This window comes from Phytophthora cinnamomi (genome assembly GCF_018691715.1).
Source record: "Phytophthora cinnamomi strain GKB4 chromosome Unknown Contig21, whole genome shotgun sequence".
NCBI lineage: Eukaryota > Oomycota > Peronosporomycetes > Peronosporales > Peronosporaceae > Phytophthora > Phytophthora cinnamomi.
The window spans coordinates 145294-160157 of record NW_027150954.1 but is presented as its reverse complement, the minus strand read 5'-3'; the positions used below and the strand labels follow the sequence as shown (position 1 = coordinate 160157).

General features: G+C 55.3%; 8 protein-coding genes across 9 annotated transcripts; 4 read left to right on the top strand and 4 right to left on the bottom strand.

Annotated features, from left to right (window-relative positions):
* Positions 1-1268: 1268 nt before the first annotated feature.
* Positions 1269-1678, top strand: IUM83_03478 (Acyltransferase family; the record flags this gene model as incomplete). The annotated part of the gene is made up of 2 exons (XM_067927483.1): positions 1269-1271; positions 1352-1678. The coding sequence occupies 2 exons, from the start codon at positions 1269-1271 to the stop codon at positions 1676-1678; spliced, it is 330 nt and encodes a 109-aa protein (XP_067795554.1).
* A 73-nt stretch (positions 1679-1751) lies between these two features.
* Positions 1752-2951, bottom strand: IUM83_03477 (CAP-Gly domain-containing linker protein 2; the record flags this gene model as incomplete). Its single annotated transcript, XM_067927482.1, has 1 exon — positions 1752-2951. The coding sequence occupies one exon, from the start codon at positions 2949-2951 to the stop codon at positions 1752-1754; it is 1200 nt and encodes a 399-aa protein (XP_067795310.1).
* Positions 2952-3777: 826 nt separating this feature from the next.
* Positions 3778-5478, bottom strand: IUM83_03476 (CAP-Gly domain-containing linker protein 2; the record flags this gene model as incomplete). Its single annotated transcript, XM_067927481.1, has 1 exon — positions 3778-5478. The coding sequence occupies one exon, from the start codon at positions 5476-5478 to the stop codon at positions 3778-3780; it is 1701 nt and encodes a 566-aa protein (XP_067795309.1).
* An 885-nt stretch (positions 5479-6363) lies between these two features.
* Positions 6364-7719, bottom strand: IUM83_03475 (uncharacterized protein; the record flags this gene model as incomplete). Its single annotated transcript, XM_067927480.1, has 1 exon — positions 6364-7719. One exon carries the CDS (start codon positions 7717-7719, stop codon positions 6364-6366), a length of 1356 nt encoding a protein of 451 aa, XP_067795311.1.
* A 751-nt stretch (positions 7720-8470) lies between these two features.
* On the top strand, positions 8471-8889 carry IUM83_03474 (uncharacterized protein; the record flags this gene model as incomplete). The annotated part of the gene is made up of 3 exons (XM_067927479.1): positions 8471-8508; positions 8592-8694; positions 8785-8889. 3 exons carry the CDS (start codon positions 8471-8473, stop codon positions 8887-8889), a joined length of 246 nt encoding a protein of 81 aa, XP_067795482.1.
* A 49-nt stretch (positions 8890-8938) lies between these two features.
* Positions 8939-9685, top strand: IUM83_03473 (uncharacterized protein; the record flags this gene model as incomplete). The annotated part of the gene is made up of 4 exons (XM_067927478.1): positions 8939-9031; positions 9253-9359; positions 9443-9545; positions 9635-9685. The coding sequence occupies 4 exons, from the start codon at positions 8939-8941 to the stop codon at positions 9683-9685; spliced, it is 354 nt and encodes a 117-aa protein (XP_067795308.1).
* A 125-nt stretch (positions 9686-9810) lies between these two features.
* Positions 9811-10913, bottom strand: IUM83_03472 (protein transport protein sft2-like; the record flags this gene model as incomplete). 2 transcript variants are annotated; one of them, XM_067927477.1, is made up of 5 exons in its annotated part: positions 9811-9878; positions 9956-10084; positions 10163-10319; positions 10393-10474; positions 10558-10913. In XM_067927477.1, the coding sequence occupies 5 exons, from the start codon at positions 10911-10913 to the stop codon at positions 9811-9813; spliced, it is 792 nt and encodes a 263-aa protein (XP_067795306.1). The 2 variants fall into 2 exon arrangements, with proteins under 2 accessions (XP_067795306.1, XP_067795307.1); XM_067927476.1 differs by lacking the exon at positions 9811-9878 and having other exon boundaries at positions 9936-10084.
* A 2381-nt stretch (positions 10914-13294) lies between these two features.
* On the top strand, positions 13295-14864 carry IUM83_03471 (uncharacterized protein; the record flags this gene model as incomplete). The annotated part of the gene is made up of 7 exons (XM_067927475.1): positions 13295-13434; positions 13484-13511; positions 13607-13615; positions 13684-13884; positions 13965-14357; positions 14438-14691; positions 14789-14864. The coding sequence occupies 7 exons, from the start codon at positions 13295-13297 to the stop codon at positions 14862-14864; spliced, it is 1101 nt and encodes a 366-aa protein (XP_067795481.1).

Below are 14864 nucleotides of genomic sequence, written 5' to 3'. Positions count from 1 at the left end.
TCGGAGTATCACTCTCAGTTCGCGAACGCTTCGAGATCGAAGCGTCCGATTCGTCCCCTTCACGCGGGCGAACGTTCTTAGCGTGGGGGTCGAGCGACTCGCTCGACACTGAGTCTTTGCGCTTTGAGGACGAGTCCTTCTCGTCCTCCATATCTTCATCGTCGTCGTCGAAGTCGACGACGTCACCATACTTCGCCATCTGGCGTTCGAAGTAGTCGTCGATGGAGAGATTACCCTCCACCCCAGTCGGGTCCTTCTTTTCTTGAGGCGCGCTCATCGCTGAATGAGCGCGGGTTTCTTCTCCAAACGCGGAGAATTGACGAATGGTTAATTCAGAGATTGACGTGCGGGGATCCCGCGCGTCTAACCTTAAGGGGGGGGGATGGTGTAACGGGGTTACACGTACAAGTGGCTGCAAGCCACTTGTGAATTTAACAGATAGGTTATCTGTTAAAAGTTTTAGATACTTCCTCACATTGGTGTAAGACACACCGATGGATACATTGAAGTGGTCCACCACAATGAGTGGTCCACACATACCCAAAAGATCCTATTGGTAGAAAGCAGCATCTTTCTACCAATTAGAGACGTGCATATTGGCGGGGCTCTGACAGCCAGTCGCTGTCAACCCCTTTTATAGATGATAAACAGTTTTAGCAGATTTAGGAGGAAAATCAATTTACAAACAGTACAGTTCTCATTTTACCTAAACTAAGTCACGAGAACCATGAGGCTGTAGTGTAAAAGGTTTGTACGAGTTCCAAAAGCTGATAGTTCTGAGCTTTGTGGTTGGGGCTAGATGTAGTGAGCGTTCAGGATGCTACGAACTAGGGACTCCCTAATACATTGCGTATACACTTGCATTAGAAGGACAAAACTACGCTGCAACACGTCAATTCGTATCACGAATATACTCCTGGTCGGGCCTGGCGTTAGGGTCGGCAAAATCACATGACCCAAACACGCGAGCAGACCCGTATAGGACCCCAAAGAGAGTCTACCTACGTACTACTGCGTGATTCCAGTCTTCCCTGTTGGAAGCAGCTTGCTGGGCAAGTTGAAATGATACGTGGTCGGCGTGCTGTACTGCTGGGTGCACTACGAGGGCGGCATAGGAATCGAACTGGGCACGGAGAGATTCGCCCGCACTTGTCGACGTTCGTAGCAGGATCGCTCGCCGCGTTGGTCTACTCGAAACTAGACCGGTGGATGAAGAACGCCGCTTTGAGCCAACGCCGCGGCATATCATCGCTGTTCGTGCGTTCGAGATGGTCTTGCTCAGTATCATCATCAGTGATGTATCCCCGGATACTTTGCCGACTCATTTATCGGCTATATGTTTCCTTGTCAGGACAAGATCGTGCCCTCAATGAGTATCCCGCTCTCGGCAGCGATGGTAATTGAAGCTCTGATGCCCTCAGCCATCGCTCGAGCATTCGAGTGGAACTTGCTGTGCTTCACGGGTAAGATCAGTTTCTCGATCTACTTACTCCATCCATTCGTGAACTTTTTGCCGTGGTTGTCGGAACTTCCGCACATGGACCAGTTTGTTGCACAACTAATACTGCTGTATTCGCTGGCGTCGGCGTCATATATCGTGGTGGAACGCAACTGTGAACGTCTTGCTGTCATCGTAGGCAAAAGGCTGTCGAGCAATGATAGATCTGCATTAAGATAAGCTCAAACGTTTATGGCTCAATCAACGCGTGAGAGATACTAAATTACAGGAGATGGTTGACGTGTTTGCTTTATCACGAAACGAGTCTTACAGCAGGCGCAATGACCAACAACTCCCAGCGTAGCACGCCCTGCATCATGTCACTCATGTTACGTCGAGCGTGCTCCGGTCCGCAATGGTCTGTTAGTCCGCTCCAACGCAACTGCTGGTATTCCTCCCCCGTGACAGGGTTCACGACGTTCAAAAACTCAATCGACAACGACAGGTGAGCCCAAGCCACCTTGTTGCGGACGTCTTCCTCGCGAGGGCTTCTCGAGAAGTCTGTATCGAAACTCTGCGTGCCCAGCACGTAACCTGTAGCTTCTAGCATTATCTCTTCGGATTCGGAGTCCCAAGCTGGCGGTGTGGAAGGAGCAGTAGCGTCGATGCCGGTTGGTACAGACGTTCCTGCACTTACGGAGATCCTCTTGCTCGTTTCGATGAGGAAGCGCACGAACACCGACCGAAAGATTGAGATGTCCACGGTCGGAGACTTCGCATCACGCACCAAAACATACGCGTTCGGGTTCACTTGTTGCAGCACTTCCAGGCGATTGGTCTCTCCTTTCACCTTCTTGAATCCACCCAGCTTCATGTCGTTCGCCCACGTCTTCTGCATTAGTTGGGCCACATTCAAGCCACTAAACTTCTTCGTGAATACACACTCCATGATATTGCCGTGCACGCGTTGTATCATATCCCAACCGAAACTGTGTATTCTCCTCGTGCGAGCACCACCAGCCGTGTCAAGCGATGAAGGAACCAGCAAACGACTCTGCACTCGGGACACTGTGCGGCTATTCTCCAAGATCAACTGTGTGAGCCTGAGGTCGCTTATCGGATGGAAGCCGAACTCCATTGCTGCGTCGAGCTGGTCTCGCTGATCAAGTCGCATGTGAAGCACCTCCTCGCCTCCCAGAGCTGGTTGCTGGAACTGCTGCGCCCAGCAAGGACCATCCATTTCCATGCACGACTGCAAAACACGAGAGAGGTTGATCTTCCACGCCGCTTGCTGCTGGATCTCCGTCTTCAGATACAGATTATCTGCTCCGAGTCGTCTCGTCAGCTCCACCGCGTCAGCATAATCGGATGCAATCCTGCTTCGAGTGACGAGAGCTCTATCTTCACCAACATTCACGGATGCCTTCATGTTTCGCGTTGACCTGGCGGATCTCAAACTCAACTCCGCGTACTGCTTCTCCAACCTCGCGACGGTGGCCTTCATATTGTTCATGTCGTCTCGCTGCCTATCTCGAGCTCTTCGCATCCATTCCCTGTTCTTCCTACGCCTGGTTTCAACGACATCAACTTCCCCTGACCGAGAGACCTCAGGCAGTGCGTTCGATGCTGAACTGGGCGATGAAGATACCGTAGCACACGCCTGGCGCTTCTGATCCAGTTGAGTAGCTGTCCACCCTGCAAGGCCGAGACTGCCACCTCCACCAGCTAATGGCAACAAGCACTTCTGATCTTCACCGCATATTGGAGTCGCTGCGCCACCACTGCACGACGCCAACGAGATCATTCGAGCATTTGAGCCCTTGAATGGACTCGCTCCACTGATGGTATCAAATGGCGCCATGCTGGATTCGAAGGGGGCTGCAAACTGGGATCGCGGCGTCTGTGGCGGTGTGATCTCCCTCAATTCGCCCCACGTGCCATCGTCGTAGCTGTCGAGCACCTCGGAGATGCCCAAACAGCAATCGTCCGACTCGGGCACGGCATTTGAGCCCACGGGAGACTTGGGCTCCCGCTTCATTCACAAAATCCTCAGTGCAGATCTCTCGGCCACGAGTCTTCTCCACTTGTGTCAGGAACTCTTGCACCTTCGTGGATGACAAAACCAACGTACCGTAGCAAATGAGCCCAGCCAGACAGTTATCTCTGGAAAAGGTGCTGACCCCTCACCCTCGCGAGACACTATCCGGGACGTTAGGTGTCCTCGTCGCTTCAATTGTCAAAACCACACAAAACTATTCACACTACCTATACTCCGCTGCAGTCTCGTTTGCAGCATCAAGATGGAAGCGAAACTAGCATGACATCATAAATAACGGCGATCACTCGATCGATAGCGACACGAGATTTACAGCAGGGGAGATAACCAGCAACTCCCAGCGTAACATGCCCTGCATCATGTCACTAGCATTGCGTTGCGCGTGCTCCGGTCCGCAGTAATCGGTGCGTGCATTCCATCGCAACTGCTGGTACTCCTCCCCCGTGACAGGGTTCACGACGTTCAAAAACTCGATCGACAACGATAAATGAGCCCAAGCCACCTTGTTACGGACGTCTTCCTCGCGAGGGTTTCTCGAGAAGTCCGTGTCAAAGCTCTGCGTGCCCAGCACGTAACCTGTAGCTTCTAGCATGATCTCTTCGGAGTCCGAGTCCGATTCTGTATATTGAGGTGGAGTGGAAGGCGCACTTGCGTCGATACAGGTAGGCGCTGCCATCGCTTCGGATGCCGGGATCTTCTTGCTGGTTTCAATAAGGAAGCGCACGAACACGGATCGGAACGTCGAGATGTCTTCCGTTGGGGACATGACGTCTCGAGCCAGCACATACGCGTTCGGGTTGACTGTCTGCAGCACTTCCAGTCGAGACGTCTCGCCCTTGACCTTCTTGAACTCGCCGAGCCGCATGTCGTTCGCCCATGTCTTCTGCATTAGCTGGGCCACATTCAAGCCGCGGAACCTCTTCGTGAACACGCACTCCATGATGTTGCCGTGCACACGCTGCACCATATCCCAGCCGAACGTCTGCATCCTCCGAGTGCGCGCGCCGCCGTCTGAGTCGAGCGACGACGGGATCAACAGTCGACTGTGGACGCGTGAGATGGAGCGGCGATTCTCCAGGATGACCTGCGTCAGCCCCAAGTCAGTCAGCGGGTGGAAGCCGAACTCCTCCGCCGCCTCGAACTGGTCGCGCTCGTCGAGTCTCATGTGGAGAATCTCCTCACCACCCAGCGACGGCTGCTGGAACTGTTGCGCCCAGCGAGGGCCCTCCACCTCCATACAGGACTGCAAAACGCGCGAGAGGTTGATCTTCCACGCCGCCTGCTGCTGGATCTCCGCCTTGAGGTACAGGTTCTCGGCCCCGAGCCTTCTCGAGAGCTCCACCGCTGCGGCGTAGTCCGTCGCCGTCCCCGTTGCAGTCTGCACAGCCACGCCGCCCGTCGACTTCAAGCTCAGCTCGGCGTACTGCTTCTCGAGCCTGGCCACGGTCTCCTTCATGCCGTTGAGCTCGTCTCGCTGCCGCTGTCTCGCTCGGCGCATGCAGTCGCGGTTCTTCTGTCGCCGTCTCTCCATCGCGCTGGTGTTCGGCGGCTGGATCAGCTGCTGCTCCTTAATGCCGTCCATACTCCACGTCAATGGCGGTGTTGGCATTGGCGTGTCCATCATGGGCATAGCAGCCCCACTATTAGTGAAGCCTGCCGCCTGCATGGAGGCCCACATTGCGTCGATCTGCGAGCTGTTCATGCCCGGGTGCAGGCTGAGACTGGTGGCGCCGCCTGGCAGATGTCTCAATGGCTCCTCCTCGTCGCCGCGGATTGGGCTCAGCGCGCTGCCAGTGCCCGACCGCAGCGTATGGACACGAACGGCTGGGCTGCCGATGGGACTGGCGCCTTGAATCGAGGACAAGCTGGTCGCACGTGGCGTGCTGGGCGGCGACAACTCGTCCCATGTGATGGCGTCCAGCAGCGCCTCCGCGTCGGACGCCCAGTCTTCCGAAGCGGGGGAGTTCAGCTCCTCGCGCTTCATTGCGACAGACAAATCCGTTGATCACTGGCGCCGAGATATTGATAGTGCGCTGCTCGATGGCTTCAGCGGCCTCATGTGCCCGGAAGGCGCTGGAAAGTCCTCTGGAACGCACCGGGTGAAGATTGCGGTGGACGGTCATCGCCAGGGTGGCTGCCTGCCACCCAACTAAATATGTAGCGGAGACCCACTTAATCAGGGCGGGACAGTCAGCGCGCCCCATAATCGCCGAGATCACGGTCTCTCCTGCAGGAACTTCCTGCAGGAAGCTCGCCACGCCTGGGGTTTGCATAGCCCCGCCTTTTGCTTCAGTTCGTCGACGCGCCGACATCGATGAACTGCAACAAACGTCAGCGAGCGCAGAGCAACTGTGTGGTGCTTCGTGACCGCAGGTCCACTGGATTGATGCGCAGGTCCCAGTTGAACTTGGCCGAGGTGATCCCTCCGCCATGTCGCGTCTCGCTCGGCGTTTCCTCGCGTCGAGACCTTCTTCCCGAACATGGCGCCAATGCAAGCGGAAAATGGTCACCTTGCTAGTTATGGAGCCTGCCAAGACGCCGGTCAAAGTGAGTGAGCTCGGTTGCCTTTTGGTGGTGTTTGCCCTTGCCTTTCAACGACACGAAAGAACGGTTCCGGTGATTACGAATGTAGCTACGCACGAGCTCAGCGGCGTCAAACACAGGTCGCCGAGCTCCGAGCACCACAGGATGGTGTTGGGGCCCTGGCCGTCGGCAAAGCGATGTGGTTGAAGCACTGCGACTCAGTCCAGAGCCCCAAGCTTCGGCTCTCGGCTTATGCGCTCACCACAGCAATTTCCACTTTCATTATCCAACAGAGCGACTTCCACTTACGACGCCTACGAACGTTAAATTATCTCCCCAGCACGACTCACGGCGTCGGCGATGCGGGCGGCGACTCGGCGTCGTCCGAGTTCGGGATGAGCTGCGCGGCCGGCGCGATGGTGCCGAGCTCCCAGCGCATCAACGTCGTCACCATGTCGGCCGCGTTGCGGTGCGCGTCGAAGGGCGAGCCGTAGTTATTCTTGCCGGACCACCGCACCTGCACGTACTTGTCCTCGCCCGTGGCGCGGTCCGACACCTGCAGCAGCTCGATGGCGTGGGCCAGCTCGGCCCACACTAGCCGCGCGGACGGCTCGATGCCCGTGCGCTCCGGCAGCAGCTTGGCGCCGGACGTGTCGGCCGGGTTGAGGCTCTGCGTGCCGATGACGTAGCCTGTGGCGCGCAGACTCGCGTCTAGCGTGACCTCGTCCTCGTTCAGTAGCGACGAGCTGCTGGACGGCAGCTCCTCGCCCGTCGTCTCCATGCGGTAGCGCAGCAGCGTGGTGCGGAAGACCGGCGTCTCGTCGGGCGAGCGCACGTCGCGGCCCAGCACGTAGGCGTTGGTGTTGACCTCCTGCAGCATCTCGAGCCGCTGCACGTCGTACTTGACCATCTGCGCGCCCTTGAGGCGCATCTCGTTGACCCACGACTTGTGCATGACCTTGGACACGGACAGCTGCTTGAAGCGCTTGGTGAAGACGAACTCCATGTCGCTGCCGCGCACGCGCCGCCGCAGGTCCCAGCCGAAGAGCTCCGAGTGGTCGATGGGGCCGCCCAGCACCTCGTCCGCTGCCGGCTCGTCGGCGTCGCTGCCGCTGCTGCTGCTGTTGCCGTTGCTGCCGGCGGGGCTACCTCCGCTGCCGAGCAGCTGGTGTTGCACGCGCCGCACGGAGCGCGTGTTCTGCAGGATGACGTCCTTGACGTCGCGCTCCGAGAGCGGATGGAAGCCGAAGACGGACTCGGCCTCCTGCGCGTTGAGGAACTCGAGCTGGAAGGGGAAGGGCGAGGGCGGCGCCGAGGCCGAGGCCGTGAACTCGTCCAGCGCCCGCGTCGTCTCCATGACGCGGCGCAGCTCGAGCTTCCACGAGGCCTGGTACTGGATGGACGCCTTCAGGTACAGGTTCTCGGCGCCCAGCTGCTTGGACAGCTCCACGGCCTGCGCGTACTTGGAGTTGTTGGCGCCGTCGTCCCCACGCGGCTCCTCGGCGCGCAGCCGCAGCGCGTTGTACTGCTGCTCCAGCTCAGCCACGGCGTCGCGCAGTAGCTGCAGCTGGTCGCGCTGCCGCTGGCGCGAGCGCCGCATGGACTCGCGGTTCTTCTGGCGCCGCATCTCGAGCGCCGAGCCGCTCTCGGCCTCGGCGCTCAGGTCCAGCACGGCCGTCGGGCTCTTCCAGTTGAGCCACATGGAGTTGATGGAGCTGCCGGCCTGGGTGCCGGTGCGCACGGGCGTCTGCCCGGCGGTGGGCGTGTCCTCGCCGCTGCTTGGGCTGGTGCTGCGGCTGCTGCCGGCGTCGCCCGGTGGCGTGCTGGTAGTGGCTGTTGCGGTGGTGGTGGTAATGCTGTTGCTGTTGCTGTTGCTGTTGCTGCTGGGCGGCAGTTTGCCGGCAGCTGCCGCCGTCGGGTCGGCCCAGTTCGTCATTGGCGACCACATGGGGGCGAGTAGGCAATTGGGTCTGCGCCGGCCGGCGAGATCATGAATGATGCAGTGCAGGCAACGCGGGGATAGGCAGCCGTCCCCGTCAGGCCGTAACGCGTTGCACTTGGCGGATTTGAGATTCAACTGCGCGCGGACGAGCCGCGGCTCGGGAAAAAAACAAGTCGCAGCGCGTCGCCATCCGCCAGAAGCGGGGGCCCTGCAGTGGACGTTTCTATGGAGATACGGACTGCTTTTCGCTGATGCTTTTCCAGAAGAGGGGGATTGCAGATGATGCATAGAAATCCGGCCCTCCTGCTTACGGTGGGCAGCTCCAAGTGGTCGATTATGTTGGACCCGTAAATTAAGATTCTATTCACCGCGTACGCAATGTAAATAACGGCTCTAACCAATCAGAAATCGCTTTAAATTACGGAATCAAGCGCAAATCGATCGTTTCTTGCAATTGCGACCCGGATCATATCGGAGGTGGACTCCTGCATCGAAGGTCAAGTCGCCCGCCATGTTCCTGCCGTTCAAGCACCTCTCAGCCCGGCAGAGGTTCGTGCAATGCCCATAGCTTCACATGCACCGGCAGCGTGCTCTGGCCGAGCTTGACCTCCCTCAATTGACTTCCGTTCTAGCGCCGGGTACGCCGTACTATGCGTGGCGCTGGGGTTCGGCATCAAGTACATGGACGACCACATGCCGCAGCAGGACCCAAGCAAGACCCGCGGCGACGGACTGGTGCGTCTGTCGGTCTGCCTGCCTGCCTGCTGCTGGCCGGCGAGATGAAAGATAAATCAAGCTGACCCCATGTGCTCGTGTGTCCATCAGGCGTGGAGCGACCTGGAAGCGCAGGCAGATGCCAAGGGGGGGGGCGCCAATAACATCAGAGACGCCTGCCAGTCATCACGACCCGCCACCGGAAGCTTTGGGTAGCCAGCGCTGCGAACAAGGCGCTCGCTCTTGAGATGTGACCGCAATCTCCATGTGTCCTGCCTTGTCGTCCGTGGCGTTGCTGTTGAGGCAGGCTCTCGCGTGTCTCCGAGCGGCGGACAAGGAGCTGCCAGCGCTGCTGCGTGTAGACGAAAGAGGCGCAAGGAGTTGGAGGACAGATTCGACGCGCGTCATTGACTTGACACGTTACATGTATGCGGGTTGCTCTTGCTTTGCAGCACCGCGTGCTTTCGCGGCGGCGCCACAGATGATGTGAAGACTAAAGCACAAACGACACGTCCCTATCCCTCCGTTCTCATTGCCCGATGTGCCTCTTGGTCCCCTAACTCTTTTGTTGGGGGTTAGCCAGTGGCGAAATTCGCTCTTGATAACAAACAGGGCATTCAGACCGACAGCTACGACCTCAACCGCGGCATGTACACGGCCTTTAAGAATCTCACGACGCGCGAGAGGTTACTAAACATATGAACGATGTTGCTGCATTGACGGCGCCCCGACTCACGGTCTCTGCTGTGTTACATGTTCGCATGCCCAGCGCCGGTTACGGCCTCCTCTGCGTCTTCTTCGCCAAGGGCATCGACTACATGGACAGCCACATGCCAGAGAAGCACGCGCTGAATGTTCCGACTAGCGAACAGGTGCGTCCACCGCGGACTACCGTAGCTCGACCGTATGAATTGATTAAAGGACTCACGCGATGAAATGTCTGGCGTTTCGTGGGTGGCAGTCTTGGCGCGGCAGGAGCAAGCAGACGACAGCTACCAAAACGTCGTACTAATAAACAAAATATGGATCGAGCCTGCTATTATGTCGTTGGGTGCTCTTGTCTTCCAGAATGGCCGAGTATTTGGGGCAGCCACCTTTCTTGCGGTTCCTATGCCGTCGCCGAGATGTCCGATGTATTTACCGAAAGAGACGAGCAAGTGCTTGGAGCATGCCGCGTGCAGATTTCCAGAACAGCGCGCCAAAAGCTGCAGGTCCACACCATTAAAGTCGACAGCGTTAGAGAATCGTCAACAAAATGCATGTCAACACAAGTCCGCCTCACCCTTCAAGCTCGAGTTTCCTCCAGGAAACGATGATAGCGCAAAGGACCCCAGCGTCATGAGCTGCATCACGGAACTGAGCACCACGAACACGTAGTTACCGAGGATCAGGCAGCTATACAGCGTGCACCCTGTCGCCAAATAAGCAAAACAGTCTCTCGTTAGCCGAACTAAAACACAAGACACACTCCCCTAGCCAAAGCACCCACCGAGCGTCACAAAGTAGGCGCTGGTCAGCAGCAGCCTGTTCGGCTGCAGCAGCCCCGAGATGTACGCGGCCGGGCCCTTGAGCATGGCGAACGCGCCCATGCAGCACATGCTGCCCAGCGTGAAGCTCAGCGCGAACTTGGACGGCCGAATCATGATCTACCAACCCACCCATCCAATAAAACCCACTCAGCACTTTATCACACCTAACATCCCACTCAACACAACTTACCAGCGGCAGAAAGATGGAGGCCATGCCGAAGAACAGCATGCCCAGCATCACGAGCCCCACAAAGTACTTGAATCTCGTATTCCTACCAATAGCCAAAATAACACAAATCAGTACACTCACCATATACTCAAACTCTTTCCAGATGAGCCTATTGAAATAAGTTACCAGCTCATGCTCGGGATCAGTCCAGCCTCGCCGCTCGAGTTCTTCCTCCAGAGCGGCCACTTGGCGGCCGCCGCGTCATCCACGGGTGCGTCCATCTGGCCGCTCTCCAGCGCGTCCGCCGCGTCCTTCCCGCTGTTGGCCGCTGCGGCGGGTGCCGCCACCGCGCTCTTGGTCAGGTCGCGCGCCGAGTCCCACGCCTTCTTGAGCGAGAAGCCGGTGCCTGCCTCGCCGTCCGACGAGGCCGTGGAGGCCGTGGACAGCGGCGACGCACGCAACATGCTGCTGAAGGCCTCCTGCGCGCCCTGCAGGCCGCCGCTCGCCGGCTTCTTGCCGCCCCACTGCTCCCACGCGCTCATTATCTCAGTACTGCGCTGCCGCTGGAAATTCCCAACTGACTGACTGACTGGGGAGATGGGGTACGGACGGGGAGAAAGGGTACAGTGTACCTTTTGAGGCGAGGGCGGACCTTTGGTGTGGCGGACGTAAAAACGTGTGGTCAAGGGTAAAGGCAACTGTGTGGTATGAGTAAGCGGCAGGAGCATGTACGAAGATATCTTACTTTTAAAAAAAGCGTCTCTGGCGAGTGTTGGCCACGGTCTGCGGTACAGCGCGATGGATTCAGCGCAACAGGCTAAGTTTTGAAGGAGTCGCCGTCGGTGGAACAAAGATTCAGCGCAGCTACTCGTCAGGTGAAAGCAATTGCAAGGAGAGAAAAGATGAGACCACCAACGATGGAGCAAGGCAGGCTGATGGAGGACTATATCGACAGCTTCATCATCACGGACCTGTAAGGGTAAGCAGTATTAATATGTAACTGCCAACAGAATCGCCATTTGTGGTGATGCTTAATAAAAATCTTCCCAGGATTTTGAAGGCTCCCATGTAAGCTTAGACCAAATAAATATTTTACACCACGGAAACCTTGTGGAAGCTGCCAACAAAAGATTGCCTGATGTGCTTGTGCGGCTCGTCGTTGAAACGAGAAAGAAGATCCCAGCTTCTGAAGCCAACCTTTGCCGAGGCAAGAGCTCCTCATACGCCGCCGCGATATGCTGCATTGGACTCCGGCATTCAAGGGTTGGTCCTTTCCAGGCGTATTCCCCTTACAGCCAAACATGCACAACTGTATATCAACCAGTATTAGTCGCCTAACAAAACTTGTAAATAGATTAAGAAACTGTGAAGCTCACAATGTTCAACTCGAACTCGAAATATAGCCGAACTTTCATTACCACCGTCGCTGTGAGCAAGATACTCACCGAGGGCAAATCCTATTCTGGCGATGGAACAGATAACTTAGCTAGTAAACGTACAGTAGTTGCTACTGTAGGCATCTGGTACGAATTAGTTCGATGTGGATGCCCGCCTCCGTGCTACACCAAACTAGGTAAACAGCAACCACAAACCACATGAACTTACTCAATAAACAACTTCCAACAAGGGCACTCGAATCATGCAGCAGGTAAGAACATCTGGGCCAGAAGTGGACTCTCAAATGTACTGTACAGTGCATGCAAGTGTGTACTACTTACTGCAAACATTTTATGATATAAGGGAATCTGCCACTTTAGTGCACTAGAAGCATATTAGTGCACTGATAGAAACGACCAATCACGCCAAAAACCTACGAGCTCTGGTATATTACTGGATGAAATATTTGAAACCGTAAAACCTGCCATTATGTATACAGCTCCTGTTGGCTAACTCTCGACAACCCGATTTGTCTCGTCTGCTTTTGCAGTTAGTACTAGTGGCATGAGCTTAATTATTTGACTATCACTACCAACTTGCCTCGCCCCGAGAATCATGACCAAGAAGCGCGGAGACTACACCAAAAGCAAGCTAAACTCTACCGCACGCTAATTAAGTGGGTAGGCAAGCGCAAGAAAGGCGAATCGATGGAGTCTCAGTGACTGGCTCTCAACCACGCCTGACAGCTGAGGCAGAGCAAAACCTTTGTGAGTGGATAACGGGGCGACAGCTTATCGGGAAGCCGGCCAAGCGTGGGGAAATCAATTGCACACACAGATGAGCAGATAATCGTACCTTTATAACAGTGCGGAGAATTAACGTGTCCGAGGGGACTCGAACCCGCGACAACCCTGCTCCCTGTAGGGCCCTCATTAAGCCAGCGGCGTTAACCGACTGAGCTGTCAGCACTGTCGAAATGACATTATTTCCAAGATACATATCCTTTCAATACTGATGTGTTTGCGTTTTTATCGTGTATCATAGGTTACCTAACCACTGAACGAAAGAAACACAGTCCCAGTTTGAGAATTGCTGGTTCATACAAATACTAAGATAGACAGGAGCACCAAACTGGCAATCAGCAGGAAATAGGCCATTCACTACAATCCATCCAAACTACCCAATAAGAGCCTCTCCATACCAGAATTAATCTGTGAAAGAGAGTAAACAAACACCTGTCTGGACATGCATATTGCACACCGAAACTCACAGTAGACTTTCGGCTACCGCGCCTTGACTGATGCCCTTTGAAAAGTGCACTAAATTGGCAAATTCCCTTAGCCCATGTTTGCAAACAGGGTTAGGGAAGGAGCTTACTGAAAAAAGTGACTATATAGGCCGACTAAGTTAACCTACCCCTGCCGATCATGTGATCCTATCTGATGCGCTGCATCCGTAAGTCGTATTCCGTGTATACCGTTGGCTGCGTCTGGCAGCCACAAAATTTTGAGCGGACGGGAAAGAAGGATTCGCGAAGGGGGGGGGAATGGATCTCCGCGTGCGGGCCGCTCAGAAGCGGCCACAGGACGGGTCTACACCGGGCGATGTGGATGTCAGCGAGAGCAGCGCTTCGGAGGCCTCCGAGGACGACGACTGGGGTCTCCCCACCGCCGAGAGTGCTGCCGAGTCAGTAGAAGGAGAGTCTTCAGAGACGTTGAGTGTTTCTGACGTGCAGGAATCTACTAGCAGCACCAGTGAGGGAGGTGATGTCCGCTCTGCATTGACTTTACCGCCAAACACGCTGTAGTTTGCGTCATGGGAGGCGTTTGATGAATATTTGGTTGCGTATCAAGCGTAGACCCTGCAGGTATGGTTTGAGTTCAACGGTTAATCTACGTATGCTTGCTGTGGCTTATTAATCTACGCTTGTGATAGATCTTCAGAGCTTGTTCAAATACGACCGCCGCGCAGCGCAATGCAAGGATCGATAAGTCCAAATCTACGGCGGATAAAATACCGTCTTCGTGGGTGCAGTACTCGAGAACATTCGTGTGCACCCACGCCGGCAAGTACAAGTCTCGACCTACATCCAAGAGGCCACGGCAAGAAACGCGGGCAAAGGACTGCCGAGCACAGGTATGAATTTCTTCCCGTCGGGTTGGATCGGGGTCAGTCGGGTATTTATTGCGGTTCTAACTGAGATTGATATTCTACAGATAAATGCACGCGTCCAGATTGTCGACGCAGAGAATAAGACGTTTGCAGTTCGCCTGACCCGTTGCCAATTGGAGCACAACCATGGACTTACATCTCAGTCCTACAGATCCCATCCAGCCAACCGCGTCGTGCTTGACGATAGCACGATGCAGACCGTTGATACGCTTCGAAAGAATGGCGTCAAGAAATCCAAGATTCTTCAGCACATAAAGGATCATTCCAATAGCAATCCTACTCGGAAGGACGTTCACAATCTTGTTTGCAAGTTAAAGGATCGTGTAGAACGAAACGGCCCGACCACCAGTGACAAGCGCTTGAAGAAATGGATGAAGCAATTTGGTGATACGACAGGAAATATTGGCCGCGTTTTTCTTGATGATGTGGGGAACAAGGTAAAACCTCCCCTTTAACCATGTTTTAATGCCCGTTTGGTTTAACTTTCGTTTATTGCTTATGGTTACTGCATTCACAGAAAGTTGCGACCTGTATCACACTCCAGACCAAGGACATGCGACTTCTATATGAACAGTTTCCTGAGGTGTTGCTGATCGATGCTACGCACGACACAAACCGGTCCAAGTACAAGGTGTTCTCGTTCATGGCTCATGACACGTTTGGCAAAGGACAGTTTGTGCAACACGCACTTCTTCAGAATGAACGATATGAAACGCTGTTGACCGCCATTGAAGAGTTCAAAGCCAATAATCCCGCGTGGTCCAGACTTCGGTGTGTACTCGTGGACAAGGACTTCACTGAACTGTCAGTGCTGGAAGCCGCGTTTCCTAATGTGACGATTCTCTTGTGCCAATTTCACATTTTGAAGTATCTCCGAGAAGAAATTGCTTCTGCTGACTACGGGTTTTCTAAGGCTCAAAAAGAGCAACTCGGTGGCATTGTGA